This window comes from Sparus aurata, chromosome 13 (genome assembly GCF_900880675.1).
Source record: "Sparus aurata chromosome 13, fSpaAur1.1, whole genome shotgun sequence".
Classification (NCBI taxonomy): Eukaryota; Metazoa; Chordata; class Actinopteri; order Spariformes; family Sparidae; genus Sparus; species Sparus aurata.
The window spans coordinates 22,854,792-22,878,270 of record NC_044199.1 but is presented as its reverse complement, the minus strand read 5'-3'; the positions used below and the strand labels follow the sequence as shown (position 1 = coordinate 22,878,270).

The following is a 23,479-nucleotide window of genomic DNA, read 5'->3' as shown; positions in this document are numbered from 1 at the left end:
AGACGACAGACAGGACAGAGCGACATGTAGACACACACACGAGCTGCTAAAGCGTGCTCTCACATGCACACAGACGCACACACACGTATATTTCCCACATTTAAACGACATTAAACGATCATTTTTTCACTCATTCAATGTGCGGCTTGATCGGACTCTGTGCTATAATTCAGTTTCTCTAGAAGATTAATCTTTCGCGTCGTAAGACGCGAACAGCTGCGAGACACTTCCCATAAGGAATGAATGGGATGAGGTCAAAAAACTCGCAAATCTGCGATGTTTTTCAAACATCTCCTGCTCTGGCATACATTCAGTTAGAAACACCATTCAAACTTCAAAATGTAGGCACAAGTCCTTTGTATTTGAGCTGCATTTGAACTTTTTTCCTAAGATGTATCATTTTGATGGCTGGATGAGAGATTTAAAAAACTCTCAGAAATGTTTCTCTTTCAGTGGACGGCTCCCAGCCACTTTACTCAAAAACAGTGATATTTTCCAGAGTTGTAGCCACACGTATCTTCTTTCTCCCAATGTGTCTACTTTATCGGTAGGATTTATGGTTTTGGATTTACCTGCCTCTAACCGACAAGAGTAGCTCTCAACTGCTCCATTCACTCCATTGTAAAGAGAGCGAAAGACAGACAGACAGACAGACAGGAGACACACATGAGACAGACAGATAGACACACACACACACACACACAGGATATTTCCTAACAAACTATATCTGTTAGGAAATATCGCAAGTCGCAAAAAACCTCGACAATTTTCTTCTAAGGAATTAATGGGATGACGGAATGGGACCCCTCAATGGCAAAGCAATAGGGGCCCATTGTGGGCTGTGCGGAGCACAGGAAGAGAGAGTGACAGATTTATCAATGAGTCAGTTTAATACACACAGAGAGCAGAGCACCACTAATAAGAAGAGACGCGAGGAATAACAATAATAAACAATTATTCCTCGTGCCTCTTCTTATTATTATCATTATCATTCATCCTCCTGCTTTAGCATGCACTCACATGCACACAAACACACACACAGTATATTTCCCAACATTATTATAAAAACTATATTTAACGATTATCTTTTCATTCATTCAAGCCAGGAACTCCAGTCAAATATGTAAATGTTTCAGCTCATAGATATATTGAGATTGAATTGAATTTCTCTCAAAATATTTGACTCATTCTCACTGTAACATCTCTTCATACTCCATCAGCTGAAACAAAACAAACTGGAATGCTGGCTTAAATTTTTATTGAAAATTACTTAATATCATTAATAATATTTATTGATTCATAATGACATTTTCATTAGTGTATTATATTATAATACATTAATTAAATATAAACATGATTAAATATATACAATTTGTATTCAATAATATATAATAATTAAATTGTTATCAATTAATATTTTATTTTATATATATTTAATTAAGTGTTCTAATTAACATTGATGTTTTTAATGTATAACATCCTAATACATTCATAAAAATAAATATAAATAGTGAACTGCAGCAAAGTATGATCGTCCGGAGTCTGTGTCAAGTGCACAGATATCAGCCATCTCATTTGACAAATCACCTCGGATACAGATGACATACACCCCAAGACGACTCTGATTGGACAGCTGTGTGTGCATCTTTTTTTTTGGCCTTGATATAAACCACTGGTCCGGCTCTGCACGATACCCTTTGACCTCATCAGAGGTAAGTACCTGTTATATCTTACATTAGCATACTGAAATCATTAATAAAAGTGGATTTTATTGAAGCCAGATATTTCTGTCCCTCCCATGATCACGATTACTTATGATTTCGGAAAAATGAATGTAATAGTTTATGGTCGGTCTGTTTCAGCGATATTAATCCGGTACTTGGCGCCGGATTACCGAGTAGCCAAACTAACAGCTAGCGTTAGCATTAGCCCGGACAAGCTAACGTCTAACGGGCCTACATCAGCTCGGCTACTCGGAGCCCAGTAGCTCCGGGCCAACAGCGTCTAGCAAAGCTGTAGGGCTCCATAAATATATAATATGTCTGTCTAGCTAACAGTAACGGGGCTCCGTCAGTCTGTTTCAATACAACATTATTCAGACTAGCTAACGGCGCTACTCGGCTCTGCTATATAAAACATTAGGCCGCGCTCTAAGCCAACAGCGGTGACTTAGCTTTTTCTATAGGGGAATATTAACCGCAGCGAAAAGCTAACTGTGCTAACATCCGTACACCTTTAACAAAAGTGAGATTATTGAAGATAGACATTACTGTCTCGTGATTTTGGGAAGACTGATTGTTTATGGTCGACCTGTTGCTATATAAGAACTCTGAGCTATAAGCTAAAACATTAGGCCGACCTAGATGCTAACTGCGCAAATCTTGGCCTTTGTTCTCTCGCGGCGCGAACGGTAGCCATTTTTCTCTCCCCTGAACTGTCCTGTCATGCATAGATCCTTAACGGGTCAGATTTCTAACTGCGTTAACTGTGCTAACATCTGTACACCGTTAACAAAAGTGAGATTACTGAAGCTAGACATAAGTGTCTCGCGATTTTCGGAAGACTGATTGTTTATGGTCGACCTGTTACTATATAAGAACTCTGAGTTAAAAGCTATATCATTAGGTCAAGCTAGATTCTAACTGCGCAAGCGTTGGCCTTTGTTCTCTCGCGGCGCGAACGGCAGCCATTTTTCTCTCTGTGAACTGTCCTGCATAGGTCCAGATTTTTACACTCCATGATTTGGGGATTTAAAAATAAAAGTTTTTATTTTATTTATTTATTTTTTTTTTCTGTTTAACACAAGCTGAAAGCTGTATTTCTTATCTATCTGCTTGTTTCGTTTGTGACTAGTATTTAATACTACCTTCTGTCCACCTAAAAACACATTTCTCCTTTTGTTTGTTAGATTGTCTGATAATATGTGATTTAAATGTTTTTTTTATGTAGTGTAAAAATATCATACTTAAATGTATTATACACTTTTACAACCTGCCTTGATTAAATGGAAAAGGAAGCATTTTAAAACATGGCTATATTTGCTTTTGATAATAAAGTGCATTCAGATGTTGATAAAATCCTGTACATTTGATGAAGTTAATGTCACTTTTACTTGTGTTGTATATTTATTTTGTCATAGTAATTCTTTGATTTGAAGAATAAACTATTATAATATAATACTGTGTAGTATAAAATTAATATAGTATTATATTTATCATTTAAAGTAATTATAATATAGAATTGACACAATTTACAGTGACTCGTAACATTTGCGAGACATTTAACTTTTTATTGCATAATGTCTTTGATAAGATTAAAGGGTTCCTGTGCTTCGACAGCTGAGAGTGACCATCATTGTTGATTCATCGCCCTCAACCTTCGCAGAGCAGTATCACCACATCACACACACACAAACCTCATAAACTCAAATTTCATTTTATGTATAAGATATTACATTAGGTTGTCATAGATTAGATTACTTTACATTAGGTAGTTTAGGTTTAGGTCAGTTTGACAAGTTAGCCTATTAACCTTTGAGAGGCATTTCTGTTGTTTTTTGTTTTTTTTCTGTCTTTAACTTCTGTCAGCAGGATGCCAAGGAAGTCGAGACGGTCTGTGGCGGCGAGGAAGCGCTGGGAGTCGGAGTGGAGGAAGCTCGACCTGGAGGAGCTGAGGTCCCCCCCACCCCCCCCGGAGGTACTTGCACAGTAAATAAGCTTCTGTGTCGCAGTGACAGCTATCTGCATGCAAATGGCTGTAGAAATGTTACATCTATTGCTTTCTCATTAACTGCTGATTTCTGTATGTCTGCCATGTCTTTGATGTTAATATTTCATCAGACGGTGTCCCCCCTGGCTGGAGAGGAGCCTTCCAGAGGGTCAAGGACCAAAAGGACCAGGAAGACCCGCCCCCCCTGCTCCCGAGCTCCAGTCGGCAACGTATGTTCCTACCTCACTCACTCTCTCTCTCTCTCTCTCTCTCTCTCTCTCTCTCAATGGGACATTGTCTGAGGTTTAATGTGTTTGTAATCTGTCATCAGGCATTTGGATCTTCACCCCCTGCCAAGCCTTTCTGGAGCCTGGCTGATGCTGAAGTTCGTGCACGTAAGTATTCACCTGTTTTATCCCTAAATGATCCAGAAAGTAATTCATCGTCAATATTAAACTTTTTAAACTGGTTTTCCTGTGCTTTTTTTTTTTTTTTACAAGTGATTGTTGATATTTCCTGGTAGGCTTTCCCTCATCAGTTTTACCTTTTATCCGTTTTGTCCTTTACTAAACAGGCTGCGGTACCGGTTACCGCCATCCGGCGACGAGCTGGCCACCTTCGGAGTGGACTGGACGGAGCCACAAGCTGGTCATCCCACCGGAGTCTGACAAGAAGGTGCTATTATTGTCCAGTTTATGAAGGAAGTAATCGATCTTGAGAGGGATTAATGATGTTCATGCTAAAGAAACTTTCTTTGTTGTTGCAGTTTGTTCTGATTGTCGGGGACTCCCATCTCCGGTCCATCGTGGACGGTTTCGCCGTGATGCCAGAAGGGAAGTTTTCTTTTGGTTTCATGTCGACCCCCGGGGCCCATGCCGCTCAGCTGCGGACTGAGGTCCTGCATGCTAAAGTTCCTCGCTCCCCTGATGCTGTTTGTGTTCTTGCCCCTAGCAACAACCTGACGGCGAGCAGGACCGTGGATGAGGCAGCCGTCGACTACGCCCGATTCCTCACTGCTGTGAGGAGCCGCTGGCCGAAGGTAAGCTTTTATTTGTTTATAGTTTTTTTCTTTTTTAGGCATCTACACCTTTTTAATTAGACAGTGATTTCTTGAAATGGGAAAGAGAGGGGGTGTTATATGCAGCAAAGGTCCGCTGGCCAGGATTCGAACCAGGGTCTGCTGCATATGTGGCATGCGCTTTAACCACTCGACTACCTGCACGCCCACACCTCACTGCTGTGAGGAGCGGCTGGCCGAAGGTAAGCTTTTTTTTTTTCATGTCTCACTTGTCCTGTATTCTTAGTAGTTTTACAACAATAGAAGTAGATTGATTACTCCAATAAGACTAATTGTATGAGCTTAATGTCAGCTTAGTGTGTGTGTGTGATTTTGAATGAAACTGTCAATTGGTGGTTTCTAAAATTTTGTTCTCTACAGGTCTTTGTGCTGGACTTCCCCCCCCGCCTGAACGAGGATGAGGAGCACCAGAGGGACCTTCGCCGCGAGTACCACCGCGTGACGGCTCGTATGGGTATGTTTAAAAAAAAAAAAAAAAACTTGTCAATAAAAGCACGAAAAAGAAATGTACTTAAAAATGTCTTTATATTTTTAGGCTTGAGGTACTTCTCTGCGGAGGAGTACTTCCCCCGTACGCGCTTGGTTCTGTGGAGCAGTGACGGCGTAAGTAGAATATCTCTGTGTGACAGAAAAAGTCTAATTTGCTATAATTTCTGGTGTGTTGATATGAAACAGTCAACATGAGCTACTTTTGAAGTTGAACTTTGTCTGTAAATGGATTTGTATTGTCATGTCTGCAGGTTCACCTGAGCGACCGTGAGGGGATGGGGATCCTCACCCAGCTGCTGTGGACCTCCACGGAGCAGTTCCTCGAGACACCTCCTACCCCTCCCCCGGTGTCTCCTACTCCTTCACGGCCGCTTAGGAAGTTTTCTCCTAAGCTGGTTGTGAAGGGAGAGGTACGTGCTCCTCCGTCTCCTGACCCCTTCCAGTGGGAGGTCGTTGGTCAGAGCAGCAAGGTTAGTAGGTTTTTTTTTTTATATATATTATGTGTGTTTACATGTGTTTGTGTACCTTTTGGTGGACGGGTTCACAGTCATCACTAAAAAGCATCTATATAATCAAATGTGTGATGTGCTTTTCCAGTCGCAGGTTCCTAGTCAGGCCAGCGTGGCTCAGCAGCAGGTGAGAGATTTTTCTTTTTTTCACAAGTTAACTGGTTAGTATTTAAACTTTGTGTATTTGACCAGACAAATACTCATTTGTCTTTGTGTTCATTTTGGGTTTTTTTGTCTTTCACAGGAGAAGGAGTCCTTCCTTCCACTGAACCCAATGTGGTTCAGTAGCACGGCCCTTCGTGCTATGGAGGAAGTGTCTCCCTCTCAGCTGTCTGACGTCCCGTCCCCTCCAGCGCGCAAGGTAAATTGTCTTGACATTTCTTCTCAGCTGTAATATATAGTTTCTCCTTGTTCCCTACAGTTACTGTTGCTATGTTTTATTTGACGGTGCAGGTGGCCTCACCAGCGGCAGCCAGGCGTCGTAGGACCACGGAGAGACGCCCCCCTCTCCACCAGTCTCCTGTGAACAATGTATGTTACACAACTGACACACAGTCAGTGTTTACAGTTGAAACGGTGTGTTCATGGAGGCATAACTACATTGTCCACTCTGTCTGAATTTTTATATATTTGTTCTAATCTGTTGACAGCTGGTTGGATCCCCTCCAGCCAGGCTGTCACGGCGACTGGAGGACGACGCCCCCTCCAGCCCGGTTCCTCGGTCCAGGACCACGGATGGATCACCCCCCCGCACCCAAACTTCAGTGACCAATGTATGTTGCTCTCTGACCCAACAGACAAAATCTTGCATAGAATCTACAGTGTGACGTCACTGAGACGTGTGAAGTTTAACATGTTTGTTCTCATGTGTCAACAGCTGGTTGGATCCCCTCCAGTTAGGTTGTCCTGTAGTTTGGGTGATCCGGCAACCCCCTGCTGTTCACCGGTTGCGAAGGTAAATATTATTCCTATTGAATAAAGTTCATAATGTCATTAGTCTTCATTTTACTGAATAGTTGTTATTTGTTATCAGGTTGCCAGGATGCAGACCCCTTCACCGGCTGGACCGTCCCAGACCTTTAAAGCTGCGGCCTGTCAGTCTCCTCGCCCAGCTAAGGTATTTACTCCACAACTGACACACACAACGTCAACTGTAAAATCAGCTGTAACTACATTAAACTGGTTAATTTAACATCTCTGATACCATTATCTTTCTCTGCAGTTCACAAATGTCAGTGAGTAATTGAAATTTTGAAAACTTTTCTTGTATCAACTTGTTGTGTTGCCTCATGTCTAAATATTAACTGGTGTTGTGACTTCTCACAGGCCGTCTGGACACCAGATCCCTCATCGACCTGCTGGCCCTGGATCATCAATGATGGACTCTCCGCCTCTCATTCCCCTTCTAAAGAAGTAAGGATATTTACATTCGGGTTTACTGTGGGCTTAATGTTGTTTGTTCGGGGGAAAGGTTACTTTCAACTGAAATGCAAAAAAAAAAAAAAAAAAAGGAAATGAAGGAGACAATTAATATAAGTAATAATAGTAATAATCAAATTATGAACAAAATGACTGAACAAGTAGTTTGACACTATTTTATCAATTGTTTAAAGATAAAGTATCTTAGTCAGTTAACATCTTGTGTCAGTCTGAAGTTAGTAGTCTCCTTTATTCCTCCTGTGGTCCTTGGCATATTTTAGATCATTTTGGCTGTGTTGATGCTTATGGCTTGAAAATGACCACAGGTGTGTATTTTGGAGTTTAAAATTTCAGGAATGTATTTTTCAATCCTCTAATGTCCTTTAAGCCTTTTAATAGTAAAAAAACAAAACAAACCTTTTTGTGCCAGTGACTCCCATGTAAGCGATATGTTTTAATACACTGCCATTGTAGTAAAAAATGTAATATTTATCAATGTTTTCATGTATAAACGGTGTGACAGAAGTACAAGGGATGTGAGAGTTCAAGGTCCTTTAAAGCCTCCTTCAAACTGTGGAATGATCTGTGTTAATGTGTTCAAGTCAAGTATGATTAGCATAATAATCATTTGTGTATGTGTGAGATTGTCAGGATTTTTTATATACATTCAATTGATTAGGAAAATTTGGTGGAAATGATACTGTTTAATTGGATGGTTGATAGTTAATTTAATTAAAGCTGCAGAAGGTAAAATGTTAGTCACATTTGCTTAAAGCATCAGTATGCTATGACTGTAGTATATGAAACAGTACATTTTTACAAATGTTGATAATGTTAACTAGGCTCACGATTATGCTAATAAGTGATCCTTTATGATAATGATTATAATTTCTTATATTTCAGGTGCCGGTTAGTTCTAGTATTAGGGCCAGTCATAGTCAGAGTGACATAAGGTACAGGAAGTTCTCCAGGAACCACCAGTGTACCTGCATGTCCCTGACTTTTCTGGCTTATCAGAATGAGGGGTGTCAGTTGAACAGTGCTGCTCTCGATAGAGTGCTTGCAAAGGGAGATTCGCTTTATGTAGGTGTAAAACGACAGCTGATCCGGAAGAAAAAATTCCACAGTGACCATCTCACTGTGGAAGAACTGCCCAAACAAGTCCTGACTGACACAGATATGTTTCACTTCCACTGGCCTGAAATCAGGTGTGGACCTGTGAAAGCCAGTGGAAGCCAGGCTTGGGGTCTGCCCCTTGCCACACAGTTAGAGTGTCTGTCAGGTGAAGTTAATCTGGCTTTAATCATAGTAAGTCCAGAATGTATTGCAGTTTTCCGTGACCAATCAGGCAGGTATGGTGTATTTGATTCACACTCAAGAAACGCGGTGGGCTTACCTCACCCCCACGGAACTGCAATTATGAAGACCTTCTTGGAAATCAGTGACTTGGCTGACCACCTGCACAAACTCTTTGCAAATCGCGCACCGTCTGCCAGTTATGAGTTTGTGCCGGTGTCATTCGAAGCCATTGGTTCCAGAGAACACCTTCAGGCATCTCTGGCACACGGTGTATCCAGGACAGCTCTCCCACCAGCAGCAGAGCCTGTCCTCAAGACGGCTCCTGCACCCCGCCCAGCAGAGCCTGTCCTCAAGACGGCTCCTGCACCCCGCCCAGCAGAGCCTGTCCTCAAGTCGGCTCCTGCACCCCGCCCAGCAGAGCCTGTCCTCAAGACGGCTCCTGCACCCCGCCCAGCAGAGCCTGTCCTCAAGACGTCTCCTGCACCCCGCCCAGCAGAGCCTGTCCTCAAGACGGCTCCTGCACCCCGCCCAGCAGAGCCTGTCCTCAAGACGGCTCCTGCACCTCGCCCAGCAGAGCCTGTCCTCAAGACGGCTCCTGCACCCCGCCCAGCAGAGCCTGTCCTCAAGACGGCTCCTGCACCTCGCCCAGCAGAGCCTGTCCTCAAGACGGCTCCTGCACCCTGCCCAGCAGGACCTGTCCTCAAGACAGCTCTGAAACCGGCTAAAGAACATTTCACAAAGTTGCCAAAGCAACAGCGACGAAGAGCAATGCGGAGAGCCAGCAAAAACCAACGCACTGTACTGTCTGGTGAAGAAAAAAGGAAAAAAACCCAATATGAATGGAAAAAATACAGCAGCTGTCCAGAATTTAGGAGAAAAAGAATCCAAGCACAAAGGAGAAGATATGTCCAAAACAGTCTCCATCAGAAACGGCGATCCTTCAGATGTTACCATGAAAATGTTCAAGATAAGAAGAAGGAAGAACTCGCCAGAAGATACAGGAAAGATGCTACTTTCAGGCAACAACGGAAGACTTACATTACAAAGAAATACAAGGAAGATGCCACGTTCCGCACCAGACAAAAGGAACACATTACAGATAGATACAAGTCGAATGCAGTATTTCGGAGCAGACAAAAATTTGTCATGTCTCAAAGGTACAACACAGATCCAAACTATAGCCAAAAACAAAAGCAAGATTTCAATCTTAGATATCACAACGATACAGAATTTAAGCGTTGTTTTAATCAACGTTGTAACCAGCAGAGAGCAACCAAATTGGCCACAAATGCTGCCTTTAGCATATTTTACAAGATGCAGAGAGCGCTTAGACTCAAGAGAAAATACAGACAAATTGTGCCCCACCGCCCCCAGCCCCTGATTAATCCGCTGATGGAAGTAGCCATAGCTGCCTTTCGTGAGTCCATTAGACATGGACCCACATACATTTGCACTGTTTGTCACAGAGCCCAGTTTCCTAATCAGGTCAAAGAATGCAAAAGGCAAAAATATAGTAAACATGCAAAAGTGGCAGCAGCATGCTTGACAGGAAAGTATGTTCACTTTTGTGACAGTGACTGCTCTACACCTTGCTCTGTGCCACAAGAGAGACTGCATGAGTGGATATGCTACACCTGTGACAGCCACCTTATCAGAGGACGCATACCACCCATGGCAGTCATAAACAATTTGGAGTTGGCGCCCATCCCCCCAAAATTGTCTGTACTTAATATGCTTGAGAGGCAGCTGATTGCAAAAATCCTGCCATTTGCAAAAATTGTTGCTCTGCCAAAAGGCCAACAGAGAGCAGTCCACGGAGCTGTTGTGTGCGTTCCATCAGAAATGGAAGCGACCGTCAATAGTCTCCCGAGGCCCAGAGCAGAAGCGCAGCTGCTTCAAGTGAAATTAAAAAGGCACATCAAATACAAAGGTTACCAGCACTTTTACACCGTTAATATGAAGAATGTGCTAGCTGGCCTTGCAACGTTGAAAGAGATGCATTCCGAATATAAAGACGTGTTTATCGATGAGACTGCCACTTTTGACTGTCTGCTCGAAGAAGAGGATCCCATCGAAGAAGAGGAGTCCAGACAAGAAGAGGAGCCCATTGACGACGAGGATCCCAGCATCCCAGAGGAAGATAGGGATGTAGATTTGGAGGACATTTTTAAAAGCCAAAACGAGCCGGGACAGTTAGAGGCAGATGAGGAAGAACAGGAGGAGCTGAGACCAGGCCTCTCTCTGGACACTTGCATGCAGCCCCCCGACATTGCACAGGAAATCCTTTCATATGGCGACGGAATATTTAGTGTTGCACCCGCGCAAGGCAACAAACCGGTTGGTTTTTTCACCATACCTAAGTTGGAGGCCATGGCTTTTCCTGTACAATTCCCGACAGGAGAGAACACATTAGCCGAAGCTAGAACTGTCTCCCTGTCCCCGAGCCTTTACTTTAATTCTAGGCTCTTTGCTGCAGACACACGTTTTGCAAGTGACCAGAGTTATCTTTTCTTTGCGCAGTTTGTTACAGAGACTCACCTCGCAACAAATAGCATGTCTATACAAATGCGCAAAGGAAAGTCGAAAACCAAAGACGGACGTCGCATCAACAATGTCATGCTCCAGGACAAGGATGAGGTAGAACGGCTCATTATGAGCCAAGATGCGACCAGGTTCATGCAGCCTCTTAGAGGCACTCCAGCCTATTGGAACAAAACACTTAAAGATGTGCACGCCATGGTTCGTCAAATTGGAAAGCCAACATTTTTTGCCACGTTCTCCGCTGCTGAGATGAGATGGCCTGAATTCATAGAGGTCATCAAAGCTCAGCAGGGAGAACAAGGGCTGTTCTCAGATTTAGATTGGAAAACAAAATGCGACATTTTGAGAAGTAACCCTGTCACAGTAATGCGCATGTTTGAAAAGAGAGTGGAGGCTCTCATGACGAACCTCATCCTCTCTCCTGCACGACCCATTGGTGAAGTAGAAGATTATTTTTATCGCGTTGAGTTCCAAGCCAGGGGAAGCCCGCACATCCACATGCTAATTTGGATAAAAGATTCACCTAAATTTGAAGAGGACCCCGATAGTCACATCATGGAATTTATAGATAAATACATTAGTTGCAAAATGCCCGACCCTGACACAGATCCGGAACTCCACAAAATAGTGTCAGAGGTACAGGTGCACAGCAGGAAACATTCAAAGTCCTGTAAGAAGGGAAATGTAGCCTGCAGGTTCGGCTTTCCAAAACTACCGATGGATAAAACATTCATCACCAGGCCCCCCACTATTAATTACCACCAAAAAGAGGATCAAGATGATGCAGACTTCGAAGCGCAAATAGCGGAGCAGAAAAAGGCCCTTGCAGAAAACCAAAAATTGGCTAAGCGAACGCTCCAACCAGTTAGAGATCTGCTTATGGATTCAGGCGCTTCGTTCAGCAGTTTGACAGACTTGCTTTGCCAGTGCAACTTAACTTATGAGCAATACTTCTCCGCCGCGCAGCGCCTGGCAAACAACCATGTCGTGATGCTGAAGCGCCATCCAAATGATTGTTGGGTAAATGCCTACAATCCTGATTTGCTTAGAGCGTGGAATGCAAACATGGACATCCAGTACGTCATAGACGACTACAGCTGCATCATGTACATGATGTCATATGTAGCGAAACCGGAGCACGAGATGACGGAATTCCTTAAGAACGTCATCAAAGATGTTAAGAAATCTGATGTTAACAAGCGCGACGAAATGAAACAAATTATGCAGGCCTACTCTAAACACAGAGAGGTCAGCGCACAGGAGGCCGTAGCCCGTACCTGCAGCTTACGCCTCAAGAAGTGCTCCCGATCCGTGGTGTTTATTCAGACCGATGAGGAAGGTCTGAAAATGAGTCACCCAATGAGTAGACTGGTAGGAATGGAACCCGGATCAGAGGACGTATGGATGTCGGGGTTGCCTGAAAAATACGTCAACAGACCTCTCACTCGAGAGTTTGAACGTATGTGTCTGGCCGAGTTTGCGTCGGATTACAGGGTACTCTACGGCCAGCAAACGGAAAGCCCAAATGCTATTTTATTGTTAAATGATCAAGGATTTATTCAAAAACGAACTGTAGGAAAACCAGCAATCATTAGATTTACTCGCTTCTCAGAGGAAAAAACTCCCGAGAAGTTTTACAGAAGATTGCTGAAACTTTATCTCCCACATCGATCCGACGCCGATCTGAGAGATGAAGCGCACCCCACTTATGAAGAGTTTTATAGGTGTAGCGAGAAGTGGGGTACGAGAGTAGAGTTAATCGTGGGGCACAACAAAAAACGTTATGAGGGCCAAGGAAAAACCATGGAAGCTGCGTTTCAACAGCTTCAGGTGTGCGGTCCTCTCGTAAACGCTTGGAACTCTTTTGCGCCCGAAATTGAAGTGGACCGGCTGGAGTGCCTGGCTGAATGTGAACCTCGCGATGAAGATCAAAACGGTGAAGATGTTCCTGAATTCGGCACTAAAAAGGATAAGGGGAGCTCTATGCCTAGAATAGAAGCTCCAGAGTTGAGTCCAGACTTTGTTAGGAAAATGTACCAAAGTCTGAACGAAACTCAGGCTTCCGTTTTCTACAGTGTTCGACAGTGGTGCTTTGAACTAGTCTGGGGCCACAATCCAGAACCATTTTATTACTTCCTGTCGGGAGGGGCTGGATGTGGCAAATCGCATGTGATTAAGTGCATTCACCACGAGGCAACGAGAATTCTGCGTGAGCTCCCGAGATTTCGCGACCACGCAGACATGTCCCAACCCGCAGTGCTGCTGACCGCATTCACAGGTACAGCAGCATTTAACATATCAGGTAACACGTTGCACTCCATTCTTAAATTACCAAGGTCCTTGAAGCCACCTTATCAAGGTCTTGGGAATGCACTTGACGAAGTCAGAGCAACACTGGCCAACGCTGAGATTCTCATCATTGATGAGATATCCATGGTCTCTAAAGAGCTATTTGCCTACGTGCATTGGCGATTTCAGCAGATCAGGGGTAATCGGAAACCATTTGGAGGCATGTCTGTCCTTGCTGTAGGTGACTTTTATCAACTGCCGCCCCTCGGTAAAGCCAAGCCACTGTGTGTGTACGAGGAGACCGAGTTTGATCTCTGGAAGGATAACTTCAAAATGGTCACCCTGACAGAGATCATGCGACAGAAAGATGATCGAGCTTTTGCTGAACTCTTGAACCGTCTCAGGGTCAAGCAAAAGGAAGATCCTTTGTTAGATGAAGACAGGCTCTTGCTTACACAGGCAGTGGCTGATGGTCAGCATTGTCCGGCACTAACTCTACACATCTACGCCACAAACAAAGAAGTAGACCGTCACAACGCCGACATCGTAACTGCTTCCTACAATGATGCGATTAGCATTGCAGCTCGTGATTTTCGAAAAGACCCCAGAACTGGCTGCATGACGTTTGTGTCTGGGGAAATTAAAGGACACAAGCGAGATTTGCCCGACAACATAATGGCTGCTCAAGGAGTACGCGTTATGTTGATCCGAAATTTAGATGTGGAAGATGGCCTTGTGAACGGTACATTTGGAACCATTTCTAACATTGTAATCAGAGAACCAGGAGGCGTGAAGATGATTGGACTCCTGCTGGACAATCCTACAGCAGGACAGAGATTCCGCAAAAAAATCTTAGGTCCCTCAGATAACTCGGTGTACATCGAAAGATCTGAGGAGAACCTAAGTAACAAAAAAGGGGTTGTTCGCCGGCAGTTCCCCATGAAATTAGCTTTTGCTTGTACGGCCCACAAAGTTCAAGGAATGACCATGCCGTCGGCGGTTGTGTGTCTGAAGCGTATTTTTGAATCTGGTATGGCGTACGTCGCGCTCAGCCGTACAACCTCGCTTCAAGGTCTCACCATCCTTGACTTTGATGAGAAAAAAATTTACGCTGACCCAAAGATCAAGACGGCTCTGGAAAGTATGCCTCATGCATCATTCCAGAGCTGTAGACCATTATTAACGCTTTTAAAATCTGTACAAGAAAATCCAAAGGTTTTGACAATTGTCCACCACAACACGCAGGGTCTGCCATGTCACATGGTGGACCTCAAAGCACATCACGAGCTCCAACGAGCAGATGTGCTTTGCCTTACAGAGACACATTTGTCGGGGTCCTCTGTAGCTGAAATTTTTCAATTGGAGGGGTACACCATGTTCACACGTAGCAGACAGCTGTCTTATAACAGCTGTGTGAACATGGCCAAAAAAGAGGGAGGTGGAGTTGCCATGTACTGTAGAGACACTGTTCAAGCAGAGCCTCGCAGGTACATGCAACAGGTCACTGATTTGGAGTTTGTTGTCCTTAAAATTGAGGCTCCAGTCAAAGTGCTAATAGCGACTGTGTACAAACCGCCAAGTTTTCAACTGGGAATCTTTCTTCAAAACTTGAAAAACCTCTTGGACTCATTGGACATGATAAATCACCAGCCCATCATTGTTTGTGGCGATTTTAATGAGGACCTCCTTTCAAAAGGAAAAAAAAGTATCAAAGATTTGTTTCAGTCCAGAGGTTACACTCAATTAGTAGCAAATTCAACAACAGAAAAGAACACACTGATTGACCACATTTACATTTCACATCCTGATAAATGTCTTCAATCAGGTGTTCTCCAAACGTATTACAGTTACCACAGTCCAGTTTATTGTATTTTGACTGACTAATGGGCTCTCAATTTTTTTCAGGATTTAGTCTTGTTTAGTCTTTTAGTGTGTAGTCTTAATGTAATTGTTTTTCATATGTATGTTGTTAAAGTGGCATGTTTTGGCTGGAAATAGTTTAATCTTGTGTAAATGTCTTTATATCTGTATTTATATATTTGTGTATTTATTTTAAAATGGAGTCAGCAATTTTTTTTCATGTCCTTCTCATCATCTCTCGAGATGATGAGAACAACTGGGCCAGTGTGTTAAATGTATTGTAATTAATCATTTTGTAAATACCTTTCAACATTTTTTTTATATATATATTCATTTGTATGTATTTATTGACATTGTTTGTAATATCTTAACTCATGTTCTTCTCATCTATTTAGATGAGAATGGCATGTGTAAGATATAATGTAAGCTGCAATGTAATAGCTAAGCTAATGTAAGTTATTACATTAACTAAGCTAAGCTTACATAAGTTATCATGCAATTATGTAATTTAAGGATGTATGTTTAATGAATCATTTATTTTGTATGTATTTTTATTTTGTTTTTTAATTCTTTATCTTGTAATGTAATTGTATTTTTTATTGTATGTTTTTTTTTTTCCTTTTTCTTGTTTTCTGCTGGGTTGTTGTCACTACATTAGCTAAGATAATCTCTTACATTAGCTAAGATTATCTTAGCTAATGTAAGAGCTACATTAACTAAGATAATCTTAGCCAATGTAGTGCAGGAGTTGCAGGGAGGAAGCTGAACGTCCAGCTGAGATGCAGACCAAGCTGCATGTCGAACCCATGTCCATCACAAAGTAAGTATGTTTTTTTTTTTTTTAAAGTGATTCACTTGCATTTAGTGATTTAACTCAATGACGATGTCATTGTCTTTCTTGGATGATCCAGTGAGAAGGACCCCCAGAGGACTGCAGCAGATCTCTCTCCAACGAAGACAACAACCCAGAAGAAAATAAGGGAAGTAATATTTCATTAAATTCTCAACTTTCAATTTAAATATTTACATCAGTCTTTGAACTCTGTAACTAATTTATGTCTTTTAAATCTGGCAACATTTATACAGACTACAGGAAGAAGACCTCAGAGGACTGCAGCAACAATAAGGGAAGTAATATTTCATTAAATTCTCAACTTTCACTTGAAATGTTTACATCAGTCTTTGAAATCTGTAACTAATTTATGTCTTAAATCTGGCAACATTTATACAGACTACAGGAAGAAGACCTCCAGAAGACTGCAGCAACAATAAGGGAAGTTATATTTTTGTAAAATGTATACATTTTCTCGTCAAATGTTTACATCAATCTTTGGAACCTGTAACTAATTAATGTCCTTTAAATCTACCAACAGTGATCCAGGAAGAAGACCTCCAGAGGACTGCAGCAAAATAAGGGAAGTAATATTGTTTTCTCTTCAAATGTTCATGCGATGATTTTAAACTAATTCATGTCTCTTTAAATTCAGCAACAATGATCCAGGAAGAAGACCTCCAGAGGACTGCAGCAAAATAAGGGAAGTAATATTGTTTTCTCTTCAATTGTTTATGCGATGATTTTAAACTAATTCATGTTTCTTTTTAAATTCAGCAACAGTGATCCAGGAAGAAGACTGCCAGAGGACTGCAGCAGCTCACTCTCCACTGAAGACGTCAACCCAGCAGCAGAGAAGTAAGGGACATTTAACATTGTATCTTCATTGATTAAGTGCTTAGAGAACACTTCCAACCTACCTGACTAAATGAATGTGTTTAATATTTTAGGAAGAACAACAACTCACAGACTCAGGATGAAGACCTCCAGGAAGAAGGCCTCTACTTTTTTTTTTTTTTTTTTTGGAGAAAAATAAATTTTATCTCTGTTACAAGATGTCAGTGTATGCCTGTTGAATTATTATTAATTATGTTCCAAGTTTAGTTTTCCTTTGTAACAAGGACCATAGATGAAGACGCTGAGAATGAATGGTAGGTGGTGAAATGAATACATTGTAGCATTGCATTGTAGTATCATGGTATCGTATCAAAGCATTGGCAATCCTCATTTCCCGTTGACAATGGAGCTGGGGGAAAAAAATGAATCTTTGTTTTTCAAAGGTCGACATCTCTGGCATACTTTGACCGAGACACACCATTGAAACTTTAAAATGTAGATAAAAGTCCAAATTATCAACGTGGGATTCAACTTTTGCTGTAGCTTTCATAGTTTTTTCGTCACGGGGCAAAGCGCACAGCCCACTCTCGCGATTTCCCGGCGGGGAATTGTCTAGTTATTTTTCTTCTACCGTCCTTTTTTTGGTACTTTTCACGCCCCGCACCGTTGAGCGAATACCAACAAAAAATACATCAAAACGTGCGGCTCGGGCGGACTCGGTATGCTATTATTTTTCTCAGGAAAATATGAATTTTTCGCGACGTACGTCGCGAAAAACTGCGACAAATGTCCCATAAGGAATGAATGGGACGAGGTCAAAAAACTCGCAAATCTGCGATGTTTTTCAAACATCTCCTGCTCGGGCATACGTTCACGTGGAAACACCATTCCAGCTTTAAAATGTAGGCACAAGTCCTGAGTATTTTTGTTGTATTTGAACTTTTTTCCTACGATGTGTAGTTTTTGAACTGTGACCCTTGAATGGCGGTGAGTGATTTTGGAGAAATTCAGGGTTTTCAATGAGTGTGTATGGCGGAATGTTCGTGCAGCACAGTGGAGAGGACCAACTGACAGAGTGAGCGAGATTCAAAAATTCGCTCAGAGATTTTCTCTTTCCGTGACGATCCTGGCCACAAATTAGGCTCAAAAACAGTGATACTTTCCAGAGTTGTAGCCACACTTGTCTTCTTTCTCCCAATGTGTCTACTTTATCGGTAGGATTTACGGTTTTTAAATTATCGACCGCTAACCGACAAGAGTAGCTCTGAAATGCTCCATTTACTCCAATGTAAATCGGGAGAAGGATTTCCAAAACTGCACGCTTTTTTAACTCGCTGCCATTTCCACATTTCTGAAGCTAGGACCACAAAACTTAATGAGTGTGTTCTTTAAGGCCTTTCTGGCTCGATCGTGAAAAAAAATTGTTGATATCATGTAAGATTTTGACCAAATAGCACTAGTTTGACGTCCTAGATGTGAGGCAGAAATTGCTCTCAAATCAGCTCCCTCACAGGCCGTTGCTACGGCCCTTGCCAACGGTCACCTAGCAACCAAAAACAGCTGGGCCAAGAGAGAGAGTGACAGACAGACAGACACTAGACACACATCAGACAGACAGACAGACAGACGGACACACAGGAGACACACATCAGACAGACAGAAAGACAGACAGGAGACACACATCAGACAGACAGACGGACAGACAGACAGAGCGACATGTAGACACACACACAGAGCTGCTTAAGCGTGCTCTCACATGCACACAGACGCACACACACAGTATATTTCCCAGCATTTAAACGACATTAAACGATCATTTTTTCACTCATTCAATGTGCGGCTTGATCGGACTCTGTATGCTATAATTCAGTTCTCTAGAATATTAATCTTTCGCGTCGTAAGACGCGAACAGCTGCGAGACACTTCCCATAAGGAATGAATGGGATGAGGTCAAAAAACTCGCAAATCTGCGATGTTTTTCAAACATCTCCTGCTCTGGCATACATTCAGCTAGAAACACCATTCCAGCTTTAAAATGTAGGCACAAGTCCTGAGTATTTTTGTTGTATTTGAACATTTTTCCTACGATGTGTAGTTTTTGAACTGTGACCCTTGAATGGCGGTGAGTGATTTTGGAGAAATTCAGGGTTTTCAATGAGTGTGTATGGCGGAATGTTCGTGCAGCAGGGTGGAGAGGACCAACTGACAGAGTGAGCAAGATTCAAAAATTCGCTCCGAGATTTTCTCTTTCCGTGACGATCCTGGCCACAAATTAGGCTCAAAAACAGTGATACTTTCCAGAGTTGTAGCCACACTTGTCTTCTTTCTCCCAGTGTGTCCACTTTATCGGTAGGATTTACGGTTTTTGAATTATCGACCGCTAACCGACAAGAGTAGCTCTGAAATGCTCCATTTACTCCAATGTAAATCGGGAGAAGGATTTCCAAAACTGCACTCTTTTTTAACTCGCTGCCATTTCCACATTTCTGAAGCTAGGACCACAAAACTTAATGAGTGTGTTCTTTAAGGCCTTTCTGGCTCGATCGTGAAAAAAAATTGTCGATATCATGTATGATTTTGACCAAATAGCACTAGTTTGACGTCCTAGATGTGAGGCAGAAATTGCTCTCAAATCAGCTCCCTCACAGTCCGTTGCTAAGGCCCTTGCCAACGGTCACCTAGCAACCAAAAACAGCTGGGCCAAGAGAGAGAGTGACAGACAGACAGACACTAGACACACATCAGACAGACAGACAGACACACAGGAGACGCACATCAGACAGACAGACAGACAGACAGACACACATCAGACAGACAGACAGACACACACACAGGAGACGCACATCAGACGGACAGACAGACACACTGGAGACACACATCAGACAGACAGACAGACACACAGACACACAGACACACAGGAGACACACATCAGACAGACAGACAGACAGAGCGACATGTAGACACACACACACAGAGCTGCTTAAGCGTGCACTCACATGCACTCAGACGCACACACACAGTATATTTCCCAACATTTAAACTACATTAAACAATCATTTTTTCACTCATTCAATGTGCGGCTTGATCGGACTCTGTATGCTATAATTCAGTTTTCTAGAATATTAATCTTTCGCGTCGTAAGATGCGAACAGCTGCGAGACACTTCCCATAAGGAATGAATGGGATGAGGTCAAAAAACTCGCAAATCTGCGATGTTTTTCAAACATCTCCTGCTCTGGAATACATTCAGCTAGAAACACAATTTCAGCTTTAAAATGTAGGCACAGGTCTTGAGTATTTTTGTTGTATTTGAACTTTTTTCCTATGATGTGTAGTTTTTGAACTGTGATCCTTAAACGATGGTGAGTGATTTTGGAGGAATTCTGGGTTTTCAATGATTGTGTATGGGGGAATGTTCGTGCAGCAGAGTGGAGAGGGCCAACTGACTCCCTCACAGTCCGTTGCTACGGCCCCTGCCAACTGTCACCTAGCAACCGAAATCAGCTGGGCAAAGAGAGAGAGTGACAGACAGACAGACAGGAGACATACATCAGACAGACAGACAGACAGACAGACAGACAGACAGGATACACACATGAGACAGACAGACAGACAGGAGACACACATGAGACAGACAGACAGACAGGAGACACACATGAGACAGACAGACAGACAGACAGAGAGACATGTACACACACACAAACACACAGCCATGCTTAAGCGTGCACTCACATGCACACAAACGCACACACACAGTATATTTCCCAACATTTAAACTACATTTAATGATTATTTTTTCATTCATTCAATGTACGGCTCGATCTGACTCAGTATGCTATTATTCAGTTTTCCAGAATACTACTGCGAAAAATTTCCCATAAGAAATGAATGGGACTAGGTCAAAAAAGTCACAAATCTGCGACGTTTTTCAAACATGTCCTGCTCTGGCATGTGTGTGTTCCTTAAGGCTTTTCCCGCTTGATGGTGAGGAAACTTTGCTGATGCCATGTTTGCTTTTTCGTCACGGGGCAAACCGCACAGCCCACTCTCGCGATTTCCCAGCGGGGAATTGTCTAGTTAGTGTGAATGCTGAAAGCATTCACACTATTGTTCTTCTGGAATTTATCAAAGTTATTATTAGTGTGAATGCTGCAAGCATTCACACTATTGTTCTTCTGGAATTTATTAAAGTTATTAGTGTGAATGCTGCAAGCAACTTTTCAACTTTTTCAGCTATTCAGCTTTTTCCCAAAAAAATTTAACATTGCAGCAGATGGGAAAAGCTTCAAATCCTCTTCAAAACTCATCGACTGTCAACCTCTTCTTGTTACTCATACGTTGAGCGAGAGACACCATTCAAACTTTAAATGAATCACAAAACCTTGAACTATTGACCTTGTGTTCAGTTTTTAAAAATCTTGTACGGTTTTGAAATGGTCGCAGTTTTAGTTTTAAGGATTTTAAGCCCGTCTTCTGAGTTTATAATGGGTGTGTATTGCGTGAGCTAGAGTGTGTGACATCATCAACTGCCGCACCCCAGAGTGAGGAGCAGCTCCGAAAACGGGATTTTTTTTTTGCTTCAGCTTGATTTGGATCCCACATCTTGTACTTGACATAGACAATGTAGGCATATAAATGTAGGAAATCTTGTTGGCTTTCAGCTGATGATCTCATTTCAGCTGTAGGACTTAAGGTTTTGGATTTAGAAGCCCAGGAGCGACAAGCACTCCTGAATGTTCCCCATAAGCCGCAATGTTAATTTTGAGCCCAAATTTCTGGAGGATCGCAGACGGTACATGTTTTGTCTCTCGCTCCTGTGTCCTCATTATGCACTTTACAGAAATATAAATGACATGAGTGCGTTCAGCAATGTCTCCTGTAACTCAACATGTAGCACGTTTTGCCGATAACTATTACAGTTTCCAAAAAATCGCAGGAGTTTGGGAGGCATTCTCCCATTCAATCCTTATGGGGACATTTTCGTCTGTGTTTCTGCTCCTGCAGCAGCATGTCTGCAGCCATTTTAACCTCTTTCTGCCTTAAACTTCTCACCTTTCAGCCTTTTTTCACCTGTTTAACCTCTTTCTGCCCTCTTACTCTAGAACTTTTTGGCCTTTTCAGTCTTTTTTTCACCTTTTTAAGCTCATTCCACTCTCTTACTCTACAGCTGTTCATATGTTTTCACCTTTTAACCTCTTCCAGGCCTCTTACTCTAGTGCTTGTCATCCTTTATTCACCTTTTTAACCTCTTCCAGCGCTCTTACTCTACAGATTTTCATATTCTTTTCACCCTTTTAACCTCTTCCAGCCCTCTTACTCGACAGCTTTTCATCCTTTATTCCCATTTTTAACCTCTCCCAGCCCTCTTAATCTACAGATTTTCATATTCTTTTCACCTTTCTAACCTCTTTCAACCCTCTTACTCTACATCTTTTTACCTTTTCATCCTTTTCTCACCTATTTGAGCTCTTTTACCCTCAAACTTCTTAACCTTTTCATCCTTTTTTCACCTTTTTAACCTCTTCCAGCCCTCTTACTCTACAGCTTTTCATCCTTTATTCACCTTTTTAACCTCTTTCAGCCCTCATACTCTACGGCTTTTCATATTTTATTACCATTTTAACCTCTTCCAGCCCTCTTCATATACAGCTTTTCGTATATTTTCACCTTTTTAACCTCTTCCAGCCCTCTTACTCTACAGCTTTTCATCCTTTTTCACCTTTTTAAACTTTTTTGGTCCTCGTCAGCCTTTAACTTTTCAACCTTTTTGCCTTCTTTCACCTTTTTAATCTCTTTCAGCCCTGTTACTCTACAGCTTTTTAGCCATTTTAGATATTCATATTTCTGCCTTTTCAACTCCTTCAAACATACAACTTCATGTTCAGCTAGAGAAACTGTTCAGCTATCAAAATGTTCAACTTTGTTAGCCCATTAAACCTATTGCTTTTAAGCCTTTCTGCCTTACCAGCTATTGGAAAATTCTGCTTTTTCTGCAAAATCCCGACCATTCAGCCTATAGTTTTATGCATTTCCGGCAGTACATTCAGCAGATTTCATTGTTATACTTCGTGAAACAGCGAGCAGAGCTGTTCAACGCCAAGGTGCTTAAATGATGCGACTCTGTGTACAAGGGAAAGCCGAGGAAGAATGTCTGCATCCTGAGCACTGTGCACACAGGTATTGGCACCTTTAGTGGGGCGAAGGCAAAGCTAGAGTCTGTAATGTACTACAACAACACAAAGTACAGTGGACGAGGACGTCCCGGACCAGATGGCGAGGACAAAGGCGGTACTTTTCATAAAATCCTCGACCTGGCTGGGATCAATGCCTGCATCCTATTCAAGGAGCACCAGCAGCAGAAGAGCCCCGAGGGAAGTCCTGCAGCAACTGTCAGAGGAGCTGAGGACAGAATACATGGAGGGAAAGGGACCGCTGCAGTCAGCACAAGGTGGGCAGCAACAGAACCAACCACCGCAGCAGCAGCTGACATGGAAACAGTGGCAGCGCCGGTCCAAAGAGCTGCAAACGGAACCAAACGTTGGACACTTGAAATGTCACAAGCCTGTGTGTGTAACTGTGCAAGGACAGCGGAGGTAATCTGCAGACTGTGACCAGTGA

General features: G+C 42.5%; 1 protein-coding gene and 1 long non-coding RNA gene across 2 annotated transcripts; both read left to right on the top strand.

Moving 5' to 3' along the window:
• The first annotated feature begins 3,741 nt into the window (after window positions 1–3,741).
• On the top strand, window positions 3,742–16,463 carry LOC115594726 (uncharacterized). The gene is made up of 16 exons (XM_030438949.1): window positions 3,742–3,938; window positions 4,040–4,103; window positions 4,283–4,383; window positions 4,475–4,747; window positions 5,147–5,240; window positions 5,322–5,389; window positions 5,527–5,745; window positions 5,873–5,911; window positions 6,029–6,145; window positions 6,238–6,315; window positions 6,435–6,557; window positions 6,662–6,739; window positions 6,818–6,901; window positions 7,111–7,197; window positions 8,107–16,012; window positions 16,104–16,463. Exons 1-15 carry the CDS (start codon window positions 3,804–3,806, stop codon window positions 15,214–15,216), a joined length of 8,670 nt encoding a protein of 2,889 aa, XP_030294809.1. The 5' UTR covers window positions 3,742–3,803; the 3' UTR covers window positions 15,217–16,012; window positions 16,104–16,463.
• A 28-nt stretch (window positions 16,464–16,491) lies between these two features.
• LOC115593630 (uncharacterized) lies at window positions 16,492–17,080 on the top strand. The gene is made up of 2 exons (XR_003986341.1): window positions 16,492–16,882; window positions 16,975–17,080. It is a non-coding gene; the product is annotated as an uncharacterized LOC115593630 (long non-coding RNA).
• The last annotated feature ends 6,399 nt before the right edge of the window (window positions 17,081–23,479 follow it).

Coding starts and splice junctions, on each gene's coding strand:
- LOC115594726 (XM_030438949.1), top strand. CDS start 3,804: ATGTCTGCCATGTCTTTGATGTTAATATTTCATCAGACGGTGTCCCCC. Junction 3,939..4,039: donor CCCGAGCTCCAGTCGGCAAC/GTATGTTCCTAC, acceptor ATCTGTCATCAG/GCATTTGGATCTTCACCCCC. Junction 4,104..4,282: donor TGATGCTGAAGTTCGTGCAC/GTAAGTATTCAC, acceptor TTTACTAAACAG/GCTGCGGTACCGGTTACCGC.